Consider the following 23,864-nt stretch of genomic DNA (forward strand, 5'->3'; position numbering starts at 1 on the left):
GTCATTGCTGTGCTGGATGCATGCTTTTCTGCAGATGGAGCAAAGGTGGTACCTGGTAACTCAGCTTTCTCAATGTGCAAAGGGGGTGGCTGAGGGCATACCACATGGAAGCACACCCATTTCTGCCCCCTTCCCCAGCTCTATATAATACAGCAGCTGTGGTTACATTAATATATTTCAAGTAATTAATAGTAGGAAAAGATTAATAGAACTCTTCGTTCGGTCTCTAGGTGTTACATCACTCTGGCACAGGCCCTGGGCATGAGCATGGGTGGTGCTCCAGCAGGACCTGCAGGGACAGGGAAAACAGAGACAGTTAAAGACATGGGCAAATGCCTGGGAAAGTATGTTGTTGTTTTCAACTGTTCAGACCAAATGGACTACAGAGGACTGGGCCGTATCTACAAAGGTAAGAAATAATATGGTTTGTTCATTTTAGAGTCATAAGTCATTGTCTCTTCACTAGTGAGTTAGCAATGATTTGTAGGTATTTTCTTCTGTGTTTCCTTTTATTTCCAGATGCTCATCAACTTTTCTTGATACTTGATTATTTCTCCTTATTTTTTTCCTTTTTTTCTTCTTGCATGCTTTCCAGTCTTCTTTTTTTTATATTCTTGGAGGGTGTTTCCTATGTATGTCTTCTTTTTCTTTTCCATTTTAATCCTTTATACTGATTTTCTTTATGCCTCTATCCCACCTATCCCAAGGGCGAGGATATTCAGCCCTCTCTTGCCATTATTGTATCAAGCAAAACAAACAAATCTGAAGCTTAATGATGTTGTGCAAGGCAGGGAAAAGTGGGGCACTGTCTTATTTTGAACTCTAGAACTTCTCTGAAATGAAGAAAATGAGATAGTGGTCAAACTCTGATAACTTTTCATGATAAGCAGATCTTTGAAGTCAGTTTTGCAAACAGTGATCAGGTGACCCGATATCTGTGGACTGCATTAAGTCTATTTTCTTGTGTATAGCTACTATTGCTTATATGGACTGGCAGACCACAGAACGCCACCATTATCTGTGAGTGATGGGCTCTTAAATCTAACACAAGGTAATAAGCACATAAGCATAATTTTCACTGTTATGATATCTCTTGAAGGTTAAAATATAACCTGGAGGTCATGTTTAGTATTAATTAAGAACCTAGCAAAGATGGCCAAAGTTTTAATCAAAGTAACTTTTATCTTTAGCTTCTTATTTGAGAGTATACAGTAAAGCTTTTCTAATGGAGATAGAAAGCTTAAAAGGTACACCAGGTTTGGATTAAGGTGATTTTGTATTTAATTCTGAAAATATTTTCCGTATTTCTCTCTTACTGGGTTTGTTTGTGGCTGAGTTAGATCAAGAAGACCAATAGTATGTATTTGGGAAGAACTGAATTAAAAGCAGCCCTTGTACTGACTTCACTAGACTACAGTTCTTCCTCATAATCTTTTGGTTCTTTTACAGATATTTTTAGGCCTCATTAACTTGTTGACTTTCTTTAATGACCATATCAAAAAAAGGGAAATGAGAAGAAGTAGAGCAGAGAAAGAAGGGGAAAATGATTTAACCAGTTTGACAAGTTTTTATAATCAGGACTTAAAAGTTTTGTAGCTCTCTGTGCGTTCTGTAGAATGACCTGCCTTCACTAATTGAACACATTAACACTATTTATAAGAACATGAAAATAGATAAAGAAACATTTCCATTCTTGCTTTCTTTGCCTCAGCCAGCCTCCATCCCCTATTCCTCTGAGCCATGACAGAAGAGAGACACAGCTGCTTTGAAAAGGCACTGGTATCTCTTAGCTTCGCTCTCTCTCTCTCTTTCGTGTCTGTTGCCTTCCCTCCCACTGAGGATTTCCCTAGATGGAGCTGCAGTAAGGGGCCAGCCTGGAGCAAGCAGGATAGATGGAGAATACAGTCAAGGAGACACCACTACAAAAAGAGAGGATAAAGTGCTCTCTGCTAAAGCAGCCCTATTGTTTCCATACCAGGAATCTGAGGTACTGTAGTAAATACAGAAGCAGCAGATGGTAGAGCTAGTGACCATCCTTAGCTCTTCCGACCTGAACTGGTCCCATGAATAGTCCACTCTTTTAGCTAGTCTTCTAGCTTTAGCTTTAGCTTTGGTCTTTTTAGGTGAATGGAGGCATTTACTGCGTTGGAGAAAGCTGAAACTGGCTTGGTGCTCCTATGAGCAGTGAGAGCAGAAGACAAGTTTCATAGTATCCCATTAAATTATGCTGGGATATGGGTTAAACTTTCGTAGTAGTTGATGACTTCTATTTTGAATATATTACATTATTGTAGTCCTTACCTGAGGTAAACACTGTGTTTATAACCAAGGGCAGATCTTCACACATCAAGAGAGAAGATAGTTACCTGATGACCAGGAGCTATGGAAAGCTGCTCATTTATATAATACCAAACAAACAGAGGAACGTTTCTATGCTAGAAACAGAAATAGCTGCTCATGTGAATACCTTCTGTCAAGATCACAAGTTTCTCAAAACACCTCTTGTAACCCCTAGGTCTTTGGGCCAACTTTTAGTTGCATGTCTTTCATAGTATATGTGGACTTTTAGTGTCCCAATTTAATTTTATTCATTGGTAATAAACAGAAGAGGACTGGGACCAGCTTGCTGTCTGACTAAGCATGAATATGCTCATAACACCAAGTGCAGTCATGTATTTGGTCTCTGCTGTACCTGCAGTCATCAGTCTGGAGCAGGGCTATCAACTGTTGTTTCTCTTTAATCTCACCAAGCTGTTGTCTTTTTCCTCTCTGCTCCTTCTGTGAGAGTGTTTCTATCTCTTTATGTTACCATCTTTTTTCTAATGACTTGGTGATTTCACTTTTTTTTATGAATCTGTTACTGTCCTGTGTCATCTCAGACATCTAGCCTCTGTACCCTTGCTTTGTTTCTGCCTTCTTATCCTGAGTACTTTGGCAGCTTATCTTTTCTCATTTCAGATTGAAGCAATAGTGATAACTGAAGCCTTTCATTGCCTTCTTTTATTAAAACTGGGCACTATTTCTCTGTCTAAAAATATGAGCTGGGTTTTAGGGCTCAGCTTCCTTTGTCTATCTTTTTTGTAGAAGCTGGCCATTTTCCATGTAGTATTGTCATCATGTGCAACAAAAGCTAAGTAATACTGTATAATGTGTCCTTGTTACCTGGCTGCCTCATTTAATGGCATGCCAGTGTTCAATATGAGTTAGAAAAGATGCTTATAGAACTCAACAAATTGGTGCTCAGGTGACCATGATGCCTGTGATTGCTTACCTCAGTCAATTTGCTAGTGGGATGGTGGGTTATTTCTAAGAGAATTTGCCTGGGAAATAGATAATAGATCCAGCTGAATACAGCCTGAATAGGGTGATATGTTTCAGCGTTCATCAGACTGTTGTGCTTCTGGGAGGAAAAGTAAGATTCTGTTCTTACATAAGTCATTGATGCTTTCATTTGTGAAGGGCACTGGTTGCTTTTTGGACTTATTTTCACAATTTGCCAGGCTTGGCTTGACCTGCTGGCAATGCTTCTTTTGATGCAGCCCTTTTTGATGGTCTAGTCAAGATGTCCAAGGCCTGGACTTTCATCTTTGATATATTTGTTTTTTGAAATTTGAACCAAAATGTAGGTTCAGATATAACTGGTCATCTGAGGTAGACCAAAGATAACCCATGAAAGTACCAGAGAAGCAAGTGAGAAGGTGAATTTTCAAGTTTTATATTATATCAAATTCAGTGTTAACATTGCCCAAGAACAGGAAATAAGGGATACCTCATCATCACTGCTGAAAAGTGTCAGTGAATACCCTTTAGGAAACCTTTCGTCTGTGTAGATGAGTATAAAAGTCATGTTTGCTTTGGTTCTGTTTTCTATAGTTACAGTCAAACATCTCCAATCTTACCCGAGGCACCCTTTTATGATTTGATATTTAGTGCAATACTTCATATAAGATTTGACGTGTATCTTAATTTAGAAGGTGAATAAATAAGTATGGAGCTCTAAATTCTTTCAGGACTAACCAGTACCTTGTAGCTTACTGCTTCTGGGCTGCACTTTGGCTAGCTAGAGTTCTCTTTTAGTGGAAGTTGCTTTGAATTATGTTGCTATACTGTGTAATCTCTTAAGAGATGTGTTATTTCAATACAAAAGAGAGTTTATAACTGCTTTGTCATGATAGGATATTATCACCTGGCAGGACAGAGGCTGCCAACGTAGCCTGCAACATACTTTCTGTGTTTGGGGGACCTTGGTAACTGCACTGGGGACTGTGGTCACAATGTGGCATACATGGGCCAGGCCACCCAGCTGTGTATAGACCATAGGGTCACTGTCATGGAAAGGGACATGGCACTGCGTTGCAGAGATGCACTCTGAAGTCTTGCTGAGGGAGGGAGTGGCTGTGCTGTGTGATTCTTACATCAGATGGGGAGCGGGTTTGTAGGATATCTGTACTGACTGGGGAGGTGGGTGTCACATTTCTTAGACATTGTTAAAGATCTCTTTAGTCCTGTTATTAATTTTCTGCTTTTACTCCATTTCTTGATTACCATACAATGTTCTGTGTGGGGACAGAAATTAATGCATAATATGACAGTGCACAGCAAAATCACATTGTTTCTAAGCTGTTATGCAGCTGTTCCTTTATGTGTGGAACACATTTTCTTTCCTTTTTATTTTTAAACACCCTTAGAATGAAATAATTTTGGAAGAACTGAATTTGTTCAAAGCTGTGGGATATTGGCCTTGCTTGCGAGTCAGGTTTCCTAACTTCATGCAGCAGGTGGCATTACAGAACAAGTGATTTATTTTTTTCCTTTCTCAAGGAAAAATTGTTTGGTTAGAACTGAACCGCACCATTCTATAGAGAGAGAAATTTCAGAACCCTTTAATATACAGATAGTAAGTATAAGAGACAATATTATATGGAACAAAGTCTCTTTGATAAAGAATATCCAGGTTTAGGGCTTTTCCTTGTTGTATCCCAAAAAGTAGATATTGATATTTAATAAATAAAGTAGAAAACTCACTTTTTTTGTTGGGTTGGGTTTTTTTTAGAATGAATCCTAGTAGTCATATAACACATGTAACAAAAGGGGTCAAATGCATTTGAAAAATATCTGCAAGAGTTTTTCATGAAGAAGAAGCAAGAATGGGGCATCTCCATAAGGGAAGACAAGCCAGAAGCCCAGGGTGACCACCACACGTGCAGGGTCAGGGACCTTGCCTACAAGGGCACAGTCCCATATTGCCTGAGCAGGACATCAAAGAAGGTCAAATAACAAGTTGGGTCCAGGCTCCATCTAGGAAGTTCAGTTAGAAACAGCAGGAGGCAGGGTTGCAGGTAAGATGATGGATAGTTCTGAGGTCTTCCAGAAAGTTCAGTCAGCAAGTCAGGATAACAGGAGGTACAGTTGTGCCCAGCCCTGTGTGCAACATAGCTCAGTCAAAGACTGAAGACTCAGACCTACCTGAGCTGAAAGGGAGCTCCTGGGCTGAAGGACAGAGAATGTGGGTAAAAGTCACAGATAAGTCTGGTCAGGGTTATGTTGGACAGAGCAGAAGAGGGACAGAGAAGAAACATAAAAGGAACCTCAAGGGCATTTGGAGTAAGATGAGAGTTCCTAGAGGAACATCTTACGAAGCAAGAGAAGATCAGGCAAGGAACAGCAGAGGGAAGGGAAGAAGTATAATTTGAGCAGAACAGGCCAGAGCAGAGACAAAAGATGAAAAAACATGAAAGAGAAAACACAACAAAGGACAGAGAAAAAGTATGGATTAATAGTGATATATTGATTTTTGAGTACTTTCGCTTCCATTAGCTTAAGTGTCTTCAGGAATTAACATTACACATAAACCATCTCTTGATTTATTTTACCAGTGCTGCTGGTATTGCCATATAAAGTATGAGGATTAGGGAGAGATCTGGGCATAGTTGTTAAACACTGCAAATACACAATTACCTGTTCTCAGACATTTCTGCATTTAGCACTGCTTTCAAATAGCTCAAGCCAAACTGAGCTCCACCAGCCCAGTAGAATGAATTAAGCACCTCACATATTTGCTTGTAGCACCAGTTAAAGTACCGATCCAGGTCCTAGCTGGGCCCAGGCAACAGAAAATACTAGTCCGGTGTGGGCTTTGTGAAGCGAGGAGATGACATCTATGAAGTTCTCACATAGACTTCCTAGCCTTTGTCTCTTATGAAATGGCCATGGGTTAGCAGGGGACTATGTAGCTTCCCCACTACTGCTCTGGAAAGCTGCCACTGTAGACTCTCCTATTTCAATCCTGCTAACAAGATACAGAAGGAGTACTTGACTCCCCCAGAAGAGATTAATTTCATGATGCTTACAGATACTAATATCTGTCTAGAGCTCCATGGCCTGTTCCAAATAGCAGTTTTTAAGTGTGACATCAGATTCCTCTCTCTTGAACAGCAGGATGGTATTCTCTAATAATTTTTGACTTACGAATTAATTGTTATAAAGTACTGCAATGCTTCTGTCACAAATTTAGTGATTTATGAATTTGATTCTGTGCTTGTCATTTATGTAGGTGTCTCAGAAGCTCATCTTTGACAATTTCACCCACTGGATAGATGAGTTTCCATGCTATATGCATGTTTATGTTTCAAGATGCTATATACAATATTATTGAAAGCTTTCTGCCCTATGGTTGCTGTAAAAGTGTAGGATTCTTTATAAAGAAGTCTGTGTATCTTTCTTTCAAGGGATATTTCTTTTTCTGGGTGTTGTTAATGTACAAACCAATTAATTTTGAGTTTTTACTTCTCATTTTACTATGTGTTCATATTCTCAGTTCCTCTCGTGTTACATTAAGTTGTATAGAACATGCTGTATTTTTTATATAAATCATTCTTGTTTGATCTGATATTTTAACAAAATATTTTTCTTTTTTGCTTTTTTAGGTTTAGCCCAGTCAGGTGCATGGGGTTGCTTTGATGAATTTAACCGTATTGAACTTCCGGTTTTATCAGTAGCTGCTCAGCAGATATATATCGTACTTCAGTGTAAGAAAAACAAGAAACCTCAGTTCACTTTCACTGACGGTGATGTTGTTGACATGGACACAGAATTTGGTATATTTCTGACCATGGTATGTGTGTGAACACGTGTAAATGGCATCACTGTGAAAAATCTGTCCTGATTCATTTCCTATTGAAATTTCCCTGTTGAAATTATTGTAACTGTCTGTCAGAAAATAGTGAATACAACTGGAACAATAATTTGATCAAATTATAATGGTGATATTTTCTTTTGCCTATATATTTAACTGGAACTTAGGACTTGAGGTATGCAATTATCACTAACGACATATTTTAAGGACATTTAAAGTTGAATATTTGACAAATTGAGACTAAACCAAAGCATCTCATACTTTTACTCAAAATCTGGCAAAATAAAACAGAAGTAATTGACTGCTGCAAGGACTACTGTAGTTGGTCTAGTCAGTATTTCACCACCTGTGAAGAACTTTTGACCACAATCTTTCTATATGTCAGCATGAAGAAAACCACCCTCACTCTGATTCACTGGCCTCCTGAAGATTTCTCTTTGGTTCCTGTGGACTGCTTCTAGCAGTGCAGGAGGCAAAGAAGCAGGAAAGCATAAGAATTCCTTAAAAGCCTCTTTGTATCTTCCCCTCCTTAGCTGCAGACTACATACCTACAACTCAAAATTGAAGCATTTGTCTTTATTTTAAGGATTCCTACCTTTGAAAAGGTGTTAATTTTATAACTTTAATTCAAAAAAGAGATCAAATTAGTGGCATACAAAAGCCAGTGGGAAGGCAGTTTGGAAACAGCTAGAAGAGTTTAAGAAGTCGTCAGTGCGTAGCCAGTGACTACTGCTCTTACAACTGAGCCATGCAGTAGTCACATGAATGACTTAGACATCTTCAGTGAAACGTCAGATCCATTAGTTTAAATTATGTTCAGTAATAGCTTGCACTGCTTGACTGACTTTGCACTGAAATGGCCTGGGAATGCTCACAAGAGACAGTAACCTCCAGTACTGGAACACTATCAAGACCCTGAGGAGCTAACCATTTAAAACAGCTCCAGCAAGATCTGTGTGGTACCACATAGTTCATGAACCACAGTATTAAGCCAACTGTGCAGTGAGGTATAATTGTGACATGCCTGAGTTACCATTTGTAATCTGGCATGTGGTCCTGAGTTTGAAGTATCAGAAAAGAGAAACCTTCCTATCCTGCTTTCACTATATAATATTTTATTTTACATTTTGCAATTTTCAGAACCCTGGCTATGCAGGACGACAGGAACTTCCAGAAAATCTGAAGATCCAGTTTCGCACAGTTGCTATGATGGTGCCTGACCGTAGCATTATTATGCGAGTCAAGCTGGCAAGCGCTGGTTTCCGAGACAACCAAGTCCTTAGTCGAAAATTCTATACACTCTACAAACTCTGTGAAGAGCAGTTATCTAAACAGGTAAAACAAATATTTGTCCAACTGTAAGCTGTCACTGGAAGAGTATGTCGAGAATATACTTTCATGGAATACATAATTATTCTTACACTCATGAACCTATTTGTTTTTTAGGGTTTTCAGTTTCAAGTTCTAGAAACAGAGTCTAAAATCATCATGTTGCTTTTATTTTTCACACTAATTTGTGTAGTAAAGGAAATTTGATTTGTGATTTTTAAACAGAGTGCAGTTATTGGAGAAGCTATGAGGAACAGCATATATTGCTCTACTGAAGTTTGTAAAGGACTCATTTTTCAGTCTCCTCGCTTATGGAAGCTAGATCTATTGGAAAGGCAATGTAAGAATTGTAAATAACTGAAGAGTGCCTAGAAGGCACTGTCTTGCTGACTGTTACCGGAAAAGTGCTATTCTGTTTGATATGGGATTTTTAAGTACAAACAAAGCATAAAGCTTCTTTTAAGAGCAGAACACGTTGCCTTTTGAATGCCCTGTGCTGGCTGTCCACTAGAGGGTCTCAAGTAGAAATCATATGAATGGTAGGTAAATTGCAGCTCAAATGCCTGCTTTAGTTGAATCCTGATGAACCTGGGCATACTGACTACATTCTCCATTATATCATTTCAGTTCTATACCATGTATTTATTAGTGACTATGTTGAATTCTTGGACTACACTAGAATGAGATAATGGTGCATTGTATTGCCCTCAGAATTAAGATTAATAAGTATAGATTTAGATTTTCTCTTCCTTTCTCCATAGCTCCCCAATTTCACTCTCAATATGCATAACCAAACTGTGTTCCAGTTTTCATTAATTAAGATCAGCTTTCTTTTTCTGTGAGAGTTTATTGGAGACACTGTTGAAATTTCCTGGACTGCCTCTGCCCTGCAGTGTTGCCCTTACAGCAGATACTGGGCAGTGTGAGGCTGGTTCCAGTTGTCAGAAGAAAGTTTCTTTAGCTCCTTCCTGATCAGGAAGTTTGCCACAGTGTCGATTGGCCCTCTAATCCTAACCTAAATGCTCTCAACTGGCTCATCAGCTGTCCTAAGGCAAAGCATTCTCACTCTCTTTCAGAGACTTTATTTTAAAACCTTCCATTAAATTAAATTAATTTAAAACGTTTACCTTGATAGCTTTCTTTCTAGGATTTGCATCAATGGTCAAAGAAGAAACACATTACAGAACATTTGCATATTTTTTCAAATCTATTTTAACTAAGAATTGTATGTTCAGGTACAAATTTATTGAATATGTCTGCATGGCTCTGCAGATACACAGTTTCACTCGTAGTGTAAGGGAACGTATTCCAGCCCTTACCTGACTAAGTCCAAAGCTGGTTAGATTCACGTCTAGGATGCACATGGCTATTGGAAGTAAATCCTTATGTTCTGAACCAAATTGTTATGAAACTATCCACAGAGCAGAAAGTCATTAAGTACAGGATAGGATAGGTTTACATATAACAAATTGTATCTGAATAATTTCAGTGTATTTCTTTATATTAGCAAGATATTCACCGTTTTAGTCACGAATCCCAGTACCATATATCAAGACAGCAACAGTCCTTGCATGAGCAGAAAAAAGTGTAGTCTGAAGATGTGTTGTTTGCTGTTTATGCATCTGGCAAATTATGAATTTAGGAAAATTATAGCAGATGCAGCTCTGTTACAGATGACTTGTAAAAGTGGTAATCTACCACTGAAAGGGACACTTGGCAGGTATGGTCATGCAACACTGGAGAATATCTTCAGGATATGGTAGCAACAGAACTGGAAATCCAGTTAAAAAGATGAAAACCTGTAAAATTAGTTGTCTTTAAAAGTTTAATAACATATTTGTCTCTTTAATGATTTTAGTTTTCAGCCCTCTCTTGATTTTAAAGTGTTTAGTCTTTGCAGTACCAATTATATGCATGTGTTATTTCAAGGTTCACTATGACTTCGGGCTTAGAAATATCCTGTCTGTTTTAAGAACACTTGGAGCAGTGAAAAGATCTAATCCCAAAGAGCCAGAGAAAACTGTAGTGATGAGAGTACTACGGGACATGAACCTCTCCAAACTGGTACTGTAACACTGGTGACTTTCCCAAAAAGACTACTTTGCATTTTTAAGTGTATTTATTAGGCACTGTGGAAAGATCTTTTTCTTCAGCAGTTGGATACATTATTTTGCAGTTTTTAATATGGTCTGTCAGTGAATGGGGAATCGGAATACAGTTACAGCATGAGAACTTTTTGTCTTTTAAAGAAAAGAAAACAGAATCAGAAGCCTTAGCTAAAAAAAAATAAATCATTGGAAATACCGTCAGATCCTAGGGGACTTAACCTGCTCCTTTAATTGTCTCTTGTTTTTTCTTATTTCTGCCCTATCCAAGGAGAGAAAGGAAGAATACATTGTATTAACTTCTAATAATGTCATTAAAGATCTTTCTTAATCTAGACTTTCAATTTGTAAATTTCTTGGGAGTCTGTTGCCTTTTCAGAACATCATAAGAATTGCAATGACTGAGGTAATTGGGAGCAGCTAACGCCTCCTTGTATAGTCTAATCTCTTTCAATATTACTATTTAAAGTATTCATCTTTCTTTTTATTGCTGTAACTGAAAGGCTATAGCACGTCTAGACTCTGCATATTTACCTTGGGACTCAGTTTTGTCATGGAACCAATTACTCTGTTTCTGATGTTAATCTATTCAGGGCAGTAGTACATGTGTTCAAACCTATAGGCATGCTTCAGTGGTTTACAGAAGAAAAAAAAATCCAAGGCAAAATATGATTTGAATAAGTTTTGCTGGCTTATGTAACAAATGAAGAAACATGTGTGTATGTATTGAAGAAAACTGTATTAAGCTATTAACATTTTTATAAGCTTTAAGTATTTAATGTAGAAATTACTACTTGTGATTGCATTGTATGAAATTCACTTAATAGAACTGATTCATAATTATAATATTTGCTTTGGAAACGCTAAGACTTTCTACTGCCATCTTTTAAACGACATATTCTTGAAGATTGTTTACAGCTTTAATAATAATTTCAATGAATAAATAATGTATTTCCTCCTACTTTATCCTTGACAGGTGGATGAAGATGAACCTTTATTTATGAGTCTCATTAATGACTTATTCCCTGGAATTACTCTGGATAAAGCTGAGTATCCTGAGCTACAGTCAGCTATTCAGAAACAGGCAGAGAAAGCAGGGCTTATTCATCATCCACCATGGATACTTAAACTAATTCAGCTGTATGAAACTCAACGAGTCCGACATGGTTAGCATGCTGAATAAGGGTTTGAGACTGCATAGAAGCAATAGTTTTTTATATTCTCTGCTAAAGAATGCAGATTATTTTCACAAAAAAATGTACTTTAAAATTGAACAGATGTACTTTTTAAAGCCTATGTGGATATTTTGCTAGGAAACTGTTACGACTTTCTTTCATGTGCAATGCATACATAGGGAGGTTGTAGCTTTGTTGTATTACATTTTCATGGGAAATACAAGTGTGGCCTTCAGTGACTGAAATTTCTGTGGAACAAGTTAAAATGTAGACTTTACATTAATATTCAGAAACAGCTGATTTTGTTCAGTGTTCTGAAAACAATTGGTGTCCTCAGACACAGTTCAGTCATGAAGCTCATGTTTAATGTTACTGTGAGTTTATGATGCTGAGAAGATTACAGAAAATAATCTCTCAAACCTTTACTTTGGTAGATTCTACCAAGATGCAGTAAAATTCCGAGTGTAGTTCTTTGTGTTCAGTTCTGGCAATTTCAAGTGAAGAGAGATAAGCCTACCTCCTGCTGGACCAGGGGGGTTGGACGAGATGGTCTCCAGAGGTCCATTCCAACCTCAACCATTCCGTGATTCTGTGAAAATACATTTTTACAGTGCAAAAAAGGCTAATGAGTAAAGTTTATTCTGTCCTAGGAAGGGTACCAAAGACAGTAGTAAAAACAGGTTTATGATTCATAGCTGAGTGGAAAAAATAATTACCTCTGATTGAAATGTTCCCCACCCCTCAACCTCTAACAACTAAGGATTTTTCTGTATATGAAAGGAAATGTAACTAAAGTAGCAAAGATTTATGAAGATATCATCCATTTTTATTCTCCCTTTTCGTGTCATAATAAGAATAGTAAACTTAAACTAATGGAACAAAAAGGAAATACTCATTTGCATAGCACAGTCCAAGAGCTTAATGCCTCAAAGGTTTAGTTCAGATTATTGGTTAGACCAGAGAACTGGTTAATGCTGTGCTGAGTTAACAATTTACATCAATATTGCTATGTTCAATATTCCATATAAAATCATAATGCCTATATCTATATAGGAACCATGAAATTTTTAATTATGTCAGTCATATACCTCTTCTCAGAAGAAGCTGTTTGGTCTGTGATAAACCACAGACCACTGTTCCCCAAAAATCTCCAGAATCCACTGTGGCATTCTGCTTAGATGCCTCTTCCCTCCACACATCCCTGCTATTCCCAAGGGTCATGCAGCTCCAAATGGCCTGACACTTGGATGCCCAGGATCTTTCTGTGACACAAGTTATTGCTTGAATGGAAAGAGATCTCTCATTTCTTGACTTTCATTTGTCCTACTTACAGACCTTGGATTTATGGAGAGGCTACAATGGGATTTCAAGTAATGAGGAAAAAAATCTGTGAAATGTATGACTTCTCTTTGTTGAAAAAGAAGCAATATTTGCAAATGGAGTGCTCATGCACATGCACACATATGCATGGAGATTCAGTGCACGGATCCTGAAATCTCTTTTGTGTAAAAGTTTTGATCCAAATGTTGTTGAAGCCAGCAGAAAGGCCATTGAAGGGCTTGGATTTAATGTATCCATATGTAACATATTGCATGAGTAGTTGATTTCACGCCCAATCTGCTTTTGGGAACATTCAGCTCCCTTTATTTTCAGAGGCAGTTTGCATTGTACTGGATTAGGTTTGTAACTTGGGTTTGTGCCTGTTTGTTCCATGCCGTGTTGAAGAGGTTTTCAAGGCCAACTAAGGATTATGTTGCCCAGGTTTGTCTAGGTTTAATAGGAGTTATCAAGCTTCCTTAGATGACATTGAAAGTCCAAGTTTGCATCTCCCATCTACTTTTGGACAGACTGTGGGCCTCCTGAATAGTTGACTTAGAAAACGTAACTAAGAAGGATTGACTGTAAGCTCAATTTACTGTTGAAGACATGGCTTTTTTTCCTTAGGCAATATGTGTATATACTGATCAAATTAAAAGTGTGGTTGCTGTTAACTGCTTTTTACGTAAGAAAAATGTATTAAAATGTCAGCATGGATGGATGCAGGTACATATCTTCGTTATTTTTGCTTCAGAAAGATACACTTGCTTTTGTATATCATTGAGAGCTAGATATTATCACTAAATACGTTTAGAAATTACTGGTTTTGTTTACCACCAGTCATGTCAATGTCATTGTGTGTGAACATCAAAAGGCAGTTGTGTTTTCCAATTAGAAAAAGGAACAGAACTGCTTGAGGGAAGATATGGGCCCACATAGACTTGTCTGTCGTAATAAAGCAGACATTCATGGAGGCCTTTTAATAGTATTTTAAAAATCCATTTCAGTCAACATTGAGGAAGTGGAGTGAGAAACATCTTTTTTATATTGGCTGTTGATAAAAATAAAACAAGGATCATTGATGCAAAGAAACATTAAATGGTAGCATGACACTTTGACATTTCATTTTAAACCAAGTTTGTATTGTTTTAAGGTATGATGACTCTAGGTCCAACTGGTGCAGGAAAGACAAAATGCATTAATATTTTAATGAAAGCGATGACAGATTGTGGTGCACCTCATAAAGAGATGAGAATGAACCCAAAGGCTGTCACAGCTTCCCAGATGTTTGGTACCCTTGATGTTGCTACAAATGACTGGACAGATGGTATTTTCTCTGCATTATGGAGAAAAACTTTAAAAGCAAAGAAGGTAATGGATATTGTATTGTGATAGTTAATAAGGACATTTAACACTATTTCTATAAGGTCTCATTACCTGTCATTTATGTGAAAGATTTTACATTATAAAATTAAATGGGAAAATGCAGTGCTAGTTTTGCTTTGTGTCTGAATAGCTGAATGTGGGCCTGAGTCATATTTGCATGTTTATGGCAGAAAGCATGAGGCTTCCCAAGCACTTGAGGTTCCAGAATTAAACTGCAAAAGTTTTAAAGGGTTTTGCTTCCTTCTGTAAGTCAGTAGTCCTACCGTTCAAATGCAAAAGCAAGGGCTGTTCATGTTCTGATGTGAGGACAGGAAAGTCAGTTTTCTCCTGTCTGGTTTTGTCATTGCCACTCTAATTATATAAGAATGTAAGAGGCTCTGGTAAGAAATCAGTGTAGGTATTTCCCAATTCTCTTATCAAACCTGCAGATCATGTTTCATGGAATCATTATTTTGCTCAAGTCTTCAGAAGTTTCATTCAGCTCTCACTTGGAAAATGGGAACCATTACATGAAATACTTAGGTAACATCCCACAAGGACCAACTGTGCCCTTGTCTGCAACTGTATTTAATGGGAAATACTTTCATCCACCTTGATGGGTGCTGGGCTGGCTGATTTACTTTAGTAGAAGAAAGGGACAGCTTTATGCTTAGAACAGCCCAAATTAGTTTTTGTCACTATTTCTTAACATCCTTTCTGGTGTGACACAGGATAACAAAAGAAGGTTTAAAATCACTGAGCAGATTATAGTAACTGCAGTTCATGCTGAGCTAATCAGCACCAAATTATGACTCGTTATTTATATCAAAAAGTACGTTCTCTGAAAGTAAGTAAGTGTATATTTTTGGTCAATGTACATTAAGTTGCATATGTGTGTGTGTCTTTTTTTTAGGGTGAGCATATCTGGATAGTTTTGGATGGACCTGTTGATGCAATATGGATTGAAAATCTGAACTCCGTTCTGGATGATAATAAGACCCTTACTTTGGCCAATGGAGATCGTATTCCTATGTCCCCCAGCTGCAAAATTATTTTTGAACCTCACAACATTGACAATGCTTCCCCTGCAACAGTTTCTCGTAATGGCATGGTCTTCATGAGTTCTTCAGTGTTAGACTGGAAGCCTATTTTAAGAGCTTGGCTGCAAACGCTACCTGTTACATACTCTGATATCCTATGGAATTGCTTTAATGCTGTATTTCAGGTACTTAATTCAACAACTTGATAAAGAAATATTGCATTTCTTACTCTTCATTTAGTGAAGCATTGTTTCTTCCTCAGTGCTTTTTCAATTATTTAGTTTTCTTTGTTTATGTAATAAAATATGGATGAAGGATTTTAAAAAAGAGAGATCTCTAACAAATGAGTGAAACTCTTAACAGATGAATAATTTGGATGCTTTGTTTTGTCTGCATAGGTTAGTTGGCAATGAATTGTTAAATCTGTGATTATTTTATAATGCGTGTTGGCAAAACAGAAATATTATCTTTGGCTGTAATTGGTACTGAAATTTTAATTCTTGTTAGGATACATAAAGGGAGTGTATAAACTTTCTTGTTTGTTTTAAATGTAAAGAAGTAAATTTGGAAAGAAATCAAACTAGAGTCACTCTGGTGGAATCTTTCTCAATTTTGGCTGCAACAGGAATGCGTTTGGCCTATTAGTTATTTTTAAAAGGCATTCTATAGTTCAGATGAATTCAGAGCAGTTCTGTGCTCTAAAGCTCAGCACAGGTGACTAGAGTGGTCTCTTTGATTTTCTAATCCGTGATTCTCTTCCAAGGGAGCTTTTGAGATGGCATCTCTTTGATACACACTCTGGCTAAATTGGGTTCAATCAGTAGTTTCAAATGGAGAATTCTGCACTGCTTTTTCCCTCTATTTGACCTTAGCATACTGAATCATTAAAAATGTTTCATTAATATTGTGGATGGTTGTACTCGATAGTGGATCTGAAAGCCTAACCTCAGTAGTACGCTGTTTTCACGTACACTGAAATTATTTTTTCTTTGGAATTTTTTAATGAAATAGTTATTGCTTTGCAATCTTTCAGCATTGTTATCTTCTGACTTCCTCACCATCTGAGGAACAAATGCAACTTACTTGTATACCTTGCTTTCCCAACGGATTTCTCCTGCCCATTTTCTCTTGTAATTGATGTTGGCTTTCGCAGTGGTTTCTCCTGTAATATTTTTCATCGTTGCTAGATTTTACAAACACAGTTTTTAATGAACTTTGAATGACATTTCAGAAAGTTTATTTATAAATCATGTAAAAGCAATGATTAATATAGTTTTGGAGTGCCCTGAATGTTAACAAGTGTCTTCTTACAGATACGTTTCATTTCAATGCCCATTTAATTTAAAGCCGATGTTTAACAAGCTATTAATTTTGTTCTACCTCCAAAACATAATATGTCATAGTACTTACCGCAGCAGCGAGAGAAACAAGTCTGATAATGATTTTTAAAATATACTTCCAAAGTAATGTATATGTGGGTCAATTCACTGCTTCTTTGCTACAGTTTTATTTATATTTTATGCTACAACTTGTTCTGAAAACATAACAACAACATTTAAAATATCCAAGCCTGAAGCAATAGCAATAAAGTCCAGAAAAATATGTATTTTATTAGATTGAGAGATGAAAGTGCAGTGAAATATGAAGTTAGTTCTGTGCTGAAGGCTGCATTTGGAACTATCGAAATGTAAATGAAAGCTGTCATGCTGTCAGTTTTTTCATTTTTAATGAGCTATCTTTTCTTCTCAAATAATAGAAGCAATAACAGTGATTTTATAGATGAGGGTAACACAACTTTTGTATTCAGGTGGCTCTTCTTAGAGTTATTATTTTCCCCCATATAAAAAAATAGGTTAAATAAATTCTGAAAGAGAATTTGTGAAATAAGATACATCAACAGTGGTAGTCAAAACTCAAATACAGACCTTGGTGAATTTAATGCTAGTATTAAGAAAAATATAGATATAAGCAGCTTACAAATATCTGATTTTTAGAAGAAAGTGAAGATTAGGCTATAAATGGAAATGCAGTAACTAAGGAGAATCAATTTTTAAGTATATCTATAGACACCTCTTGAAATCCATCTAAATTAAACCAAAATAGATGCAAGACAACTGCTATAGTAATTCCAATTTGCTTACAAGAAACACTTGTTATTTATGCTAATAAAATAGTATTTGTCACTGACAGTCTGCATATTGGATAAAATAATTATTAATTATTAATAGCAAGTAGCAAGAATGTAGGAAGAAGCACCAGAGAATAATAGTTGTGAATCAGTGGAAAGAATGTATTTATTCTTTTTATGTGTATTATAAATTCCACTATAAGCCATTAGTTTTTATATAAAAGACAGGAGGTATTCCAAAAGACAATAATAAATTTAATCCCCCCAAAACAACCCCCAAAAAACAACCTTATTTTGAATGGAGATTATATTTGAGGCCTTTCTATTTCCACAGGATTTGTTTAAAATGATGATGAGGTGTTGGACTTTCACCCTCCCTTTCCCAGTTCTTTCTTCACAGCAGCATTTCAAGCTTAGGAGTAATTTCAAATAAACACCCATCCTCAAATAAAGTCTCTACTTTCTTAAATTTAGAAGCTATGCCGCCAATTTCTTGTCTGCTACCTTAAGCAACAGAACTGCTTATCTGATGGAAGCTGTTATCTGAGACAGTTTCAAAGAACTTGAAATAGTTAAAATAATTACCTGAATAGCGTAATTTAGTTTGTCTGCAAAGTGTGAAGCTCAAACTAGTGATGGATGTTACGCGAGTAACATAAGTTTCGGCATGTCTATGTATTGTTTAAATGAAAAAAAAACCTAGTAATTTAAAAATCACACTCACTTTTTAAAAAATAAAATCTAGTGTCCTGGATCCTTTATTGATCTATTTTGCAGACTTAACAGCAGAGTAGTCAGATGTGACTTATTCCTCCCTCCACATTAAATCTCACCCTAATATTTTTTGGGTAAAGGCTGCTATTGTCTCTGGAGCGTAGAGTTGAATATATAATTCAAAGAGTTTCTTAGCTTTAATATTTAAATGCTGATGTTCAAATTAATATTACAAATACTAATAACTTTGCATTATTTAATTGTTCTTGTGCTTGTCTAAACCCTTTGAGTATGTTGCCAGTTTCTTGTCCTAAAGACCTTTGTACAGTGAATTCCACAGTGACTTTACAGTGTGCAAAAGAATCTTTTCTCATATGAGTTTTTACCATCTGACTTCATTTTGCATTCTCCTTTTAAGGGACAGCAAAGTCCTGATCCAAATTCTTCTCAATTTATGCATATTTGTCATGGCCCAATTTGTTTTTCCAGACCCCCTGTTCAAACAAAATACTATAATAAGTAGTTAATTCATGCTAATTACTATCTTGATCTTCCATCCTTCTTTCTGCCATGTATTGTTTTAAATGTAGTACTAATACAATATTAACATATATGGACCTGATTTTTTTTAATAAACTCAAAGAACAAGAATTAACACAAATCTCAGTGGAATCATATGTACCATAAAACTCATTGTGGTGAAAACTGGGCTCTTGAAAGTATGGACTACTTTGACTCAAGAAATATCTTTATTCTGAGTGTCTCCAATCAATTATTAAACAAATTGCAGTGCCCTATAAGGCATCTAGTCTGTGTTACAGATGAAGAAACTGAATCTCAGAGAGATTTAAGTCCACATTTTAAAGGTCTTTAAATTTGAATCTCCCACCCTGTGTGTAACCCACAAAAGCCCAATTGGTCAGTTGAGCACCTGAGGTACTGCTGGGGACAAAACACACATTTCAGAGAGTAAGCTACAAAAAGCAGCACTCTCTGGTGCACATTTTCTAGCCAGCAAGAAATAACAGAAAAAGGGATGTTTTCTAAGCTTCCCTTCTCATATGTATGCCCACATTTAGACTCTCTTCTTTCTCAGATCACGTAGCCAGAAGCCCTATTCTAGATTAAGAGGCCTAAGTGGGTATTTTTTCATACTAAGTGTCTTTGTGATGTGTGTTACCCATTATTCCAATGAGATGGAACTTGGGAGGATGGTTAAAAATTTTGATTCAGTCTCTGCGCCAATAAACACTCAGCATAGGGTACGTGGAGAACTTCAGGGGCAAAAAAAGTAAACTGAAAATTTGAACAAATCTAGTGAATATGTGGGTAAGCAGCTCGCTGATTTTTCCAAAATATCTAAATGATTGTTTACGTCTTTGAGTGACTGAATGTCTTCTTTGTCTTAGCTTTCTCAGTTACAGGATGTGGGAGCCATAAATAGAACTCTTCCAAAATTACTGTATCACATTGTGTCCCTGTTGCATTTTTACTTCCCATAAGGAGTAGGCAGTGTTGATTTCTGAAGTTTATGAAGGCAAATGGAACCCATAGAGAGGGAATTATATTAAAAGTTGTTAAATGAGGTGATAGTAGGTTATTATTTACATCAGTCTGCACTATGGATGGCAACTGATATTTTAAAATCTGCACTGCAAATCCCAGAGAGGACTTTACATAAATTTAAAACTTTCCTAAAGATGTTGCAAAACACTTGGCAAAGGCAGGTAGCCATCACTATGGAGTAACCTGAGGAACGTCTAGGTTCCATTAAAGTCAGTTGCAAAATTCACTTTGGATCCTGCCAGCATTCTACAGAAAACCAAGAGGATTGGTTTCAAGAGCGACAGGTACATTATGGTGCAGTCAGAACAGATGAGACAGATAGAAATCTATAGTGCTGAAGTTGTGCATTGTATAAGCATCATTATAAAAATTCTAGTGCTTTTATCTGACCACTACAAAAAAGGCAATGGTAGATTAAAATCTCCAGTGGAGAGCACAAATGGCAGATCCCTGATGTAACTGAAAAGCAGTCTTCAAATTGCTTTTCAGGAAATTGCTGTATGAAGCTTATATGAATAATTCTGCTGACTGTGGTACATCAAAGTTATTTTTCTAATATATTATTGTTAGCAAAATTTCATGATCTAAGTCTGAATATTTATAATCCCAGAAATGGGGCAAAATATTGTTTGGAATAAAGTTAAGCATATACTTAAAATAAAATAAATGGTCTAATCTAAGAATAAATAATACCACTTTAACTCATAAAGCAATTCTTTAAATTATGTTTTTTCTTTCCAGGATGTGATAGATTTTGTTTTCTCTGCTGTGACACCAAAAATGCCAATATTAGAATGTATGTACATCAAACAAGCTATTGACCTCCTACAGGTAGATATGACACACAGTTTGTCTCATTCTGTTATTTGTCACAGGACATTGTTCTAGGAGGGCAGTAGTTACATATTGCATCTGCTTTGCAGGGTTTATTGTCTGACCGAGATGAGAAGCAGCTCAGCGAGGAACATATTGCTCGCTTGTTCATTTTTGCTGTCATGTGGTCAGCCGGAGCTCTTTTGGAACCGGATGACAGGCTGAAAATGGAGCTGTTCCTACGGAAGCACTCTGCAGTGAAAGAACTTCCAGCTGTGAATGGAGAAGAAACCATGTTTGAATTTGGTATCAGTGCCTGTGGCCAGTGGGAGCACTGGTCAAAGAAGGTTTGTACAATGTGACATGCTAGGCTTTCTTAATGAATATATAAGGAAGATATATTTGGTAAGTGGCATGTTATTTTATTATTTAAAACCCAGCGTAATTTGATTAGGAAGATTAACCCTACCAAATGCTCAAGAGCTTTTTTTTTTTGAAAGAGTTTTTTCTTTTATCCATAAACATCTTTGGCAGAGAATAGGAACATGTATTTGAAATAGCATTGGAAGTGAAACAGAAGTGATCTTAGCTTTGTCTACTGTCTGTCACCCTACACCCTACTGTACAAGAACTCCCAGCAAGGAAAATCTTTCTTCATGTAACAGAGAATAGTTGAGTGAAAATACCTCCTTAGTCTGACACCCTTTTAGAAAAGCTTGGCAACTTACTGGTTATAAATTGATGCTTGGCTTTCAAGAAGAAAAGTTTTGCTAATGCACATTTTATAAAGTTCATTTGGTTTTTGTGTTCTGATGCAAAGTGACTGTGTGGCCAGGTAGAAAGTCTCAGACTTTTTGTGTGTCTTTCTCATGCAGGTCCCTGAATATATTTACCCTAAAGATTCAGTACCAGAATATACTTCCATTCTAGTTCCAAATGTAGACAGTGTCCGAACAGGCTTTCTAATGCACACTATCATGAAGCAAGGAAAAGCTGTTCTGCTAATTGGGGAACAGGGAACAGCAAAAACTGTTATGATTAAGGTAGGTGGAATGGAAAAACATCTAATATATTTCTGTGATAATATTGCAATAATTGACCTTGACAGAAATGTTGAATTGAAGTGTAGAGGTAATTTGATTTTTCTTCAGATTGCATACTAGCATTCTTACTGAGGCATTTTGCCAGCACTCACAAGGCCTACAAGCAAAAACGGTGTCTACATTTTAGTATAAAGGGTTCTTTTAAACTTTGCTAACCATGGCCACATGATAAATACTCTTTCATTCACTTTCTTTTAAGGAGTCAAAGTAGAGATTTTGCTAAGAAAATATTAATCCTTGGATAATTTTTTATTTCCCTGTGCTTTGTTGGTGGTGCCATGTGTGAACTGATTTCTACACCCTTGTTGCATGACTGCCTTCACAAGCCAAACTGAGGAGTAATAAAGAGCTTCCTTCTTTACTCGGGATGTTTTTCTGAGGGTAAATCTAGTGTTTATCGTCTGTTCTCACTGAAAATGACATATTCTCTCTGTAGAAGAAAATCATAACAGGATTCCTATTAAATTAACAAATATATGCTTAACATATTATAAAATTGTGCAGGTTAATCATATGACATTTTAAAAAATTAATAACTTACTACAGAAGAGCCAATAATCAAAAGGCCGAACAAACTCAGATGTCATACCAAACCTGGCATCCCTTATTTGAAAAAATGCAAGTGTAATGGTTTTCAGCATGGTGTCTGTGATTTCCAGGGGAATCTCTAGACTCTTTGATCAATGAGAGGCAGCTAAATAAAACTGTTCTACTGTTGGAGCAGCTGAATTTGCCATACAGGTGTCTGTACCTACAGTGGAGGATTTGCAGAGGTCTTGAAATTGAAGATAACTGGAAAACACTGGCCTAAATTGACCTTTGGCTTTCTTAAAATCTGGAGCCATTTTGTGTCCCTCAGCCATGTACTTTCTGAGCCCTGACATAAAGCAAGTTGTACCAATGCCAGCAGCCACTAATACTGCTTTTTCAGCTTAGCTGTTGCTGCCAACATGCGTGCCGATGTAATGTCAACTTCTGTTCCTGGCACCAGCTGGAGAACTATTTTAGCAGAGTGAAGAGGTGGGATCTGAGTGGTGGTCTTGATATTCTGCATACTGGATTTTGGCCAGATGCTGGCAACCTCCAACCTTCAGCTGCCATTCCTGTCCCTAAAAATAGTTGGAACCGATTCTTGGGAGTTGCTTACCCTGTGTCTATTCTATAGAGCAGAGTATGTTCCTTACACAAGGGGCCATAATGCCAGTAGATATTTGATCTCTTTTAATGTTATGAGTGAAAGTGAAATGCCTTCGCAAGTGTTCCCCTTCTGCTTTCACCTTCGGTAGATTTTTGCTTTACTTCAACTTGTGGAAAAGAAATTTCCAGATGTAAGCAGCTGGTTTCATTAAAAAGTAGACACTTCAGGTAGCAATCTGAATTAATCTGAAGTAATCTTCAGCATTGAGTAGGGTATCAGTATGTATAAAAATAAAGAACTTAGAGCATTGTTTAATACCTTTACTCTCTGTACTCTTCATTCATGATTGCAAAAAACCCCAGAATTTAATGTGAAATTGTTATGGTAGGGTTGCAAATTGAACCCAGAATCTGACAACAATTTAACTAACAAAAAATATCCCAATAAATAACCTCTTCTTTTTCAAAGTTCTCATTTATGTACTGTGGAATATTACTCTTACCATGTAAAGACTCTGAAATGCTGTAATGAATAAAACACAAGTAAGATTTTTAAATGATAGTATATTCATAGTTGTGGTGGGTTGACTTTGACCACCTGCAAGACCCCCACTCAGCTGCTGGTTCCCTCCCCCTCCTCAACATGACACGGGTCAAGAGAAGAACAGGGAGATCACTCACCAATTATCATCAAGGGCAAAACAGAATTGACTTGGGGAAAATAAATTTAATTTATTGCTAATTAAAAATAGAATAGGATGGTGAAAAAATGAAGGCAATACTAAAAACACCCTTCCCTCCATCTCTCCCTTCTTCCAAGGCTCAACTTCATTTCTTCACTTCCTACTCCTCTACCTCCTCTCATCCTGATTGGCACAGGAGGATGGGGAATGGGGGCTTGTGGTCAGTCCGTAACAGCTCCTTTCTGGCACTACTG

At 36.9% G+C, this 23,864-nt stretch overlaps 1 protein-coding gene across 1 annotated transcript in view; it reads left to right on the forward strand.

Moving 5' to 3' along the window:
* Positions 1 to 23,864, forward strand: part of LOC104542342 (dynein heavy chain 5, axonemal-like) — a gene marked incomplete at both ends in the record, with an annotated part of 68,164 nt that overhangs the window by 39,110 nt on the left and 5,190 nt on the right. Inside the window, 10 exon segments of the mRNA XM_010186614.1 lie at positions 231 to 409; positions 6,927 to 7,114; positions 8,276 to 8,470; positions 10,394 to 10,528; positions 11,546 to 11,735; positions 14,215 to 14,432; positions 15,340 to 15,651; positions 20,616 to 20,705; positions 20,798 to 21,034; positions 21,563 to 21,730. Of these exon segments, the coding sequence (XP_010184916.1) occupies positions 231 to 409; positions 6,927 to 7,114; positions 8,276 to 8,470; positions 10,394 to 10,528; positions 11,546 to 11,735; positions 14,215 to 14,432; positions 15,340 to 15,651; positions 20,616 to 20,705; positions 20,798 to 21,034; positions 21,563 to 21,730 (1,912 nt within the window).

The sequence above is a fragment of the Mesitornis unicolor genome, unplaced genomic scaffold (genome assembly GCF_000695765.1).
Source record: "Mesitornis unicolor isolate BGI_N332 unplaced genomic scaffold, ASM69576v1 scaffold28270, whole genome shotgun sequence".
Lineage (NCBI taxonomy): Eukaryota > Metazoa > Chordata > Aves > Mesitornithiformes > Mesitornithidae > Mesitornis > Mesitornis unicolor.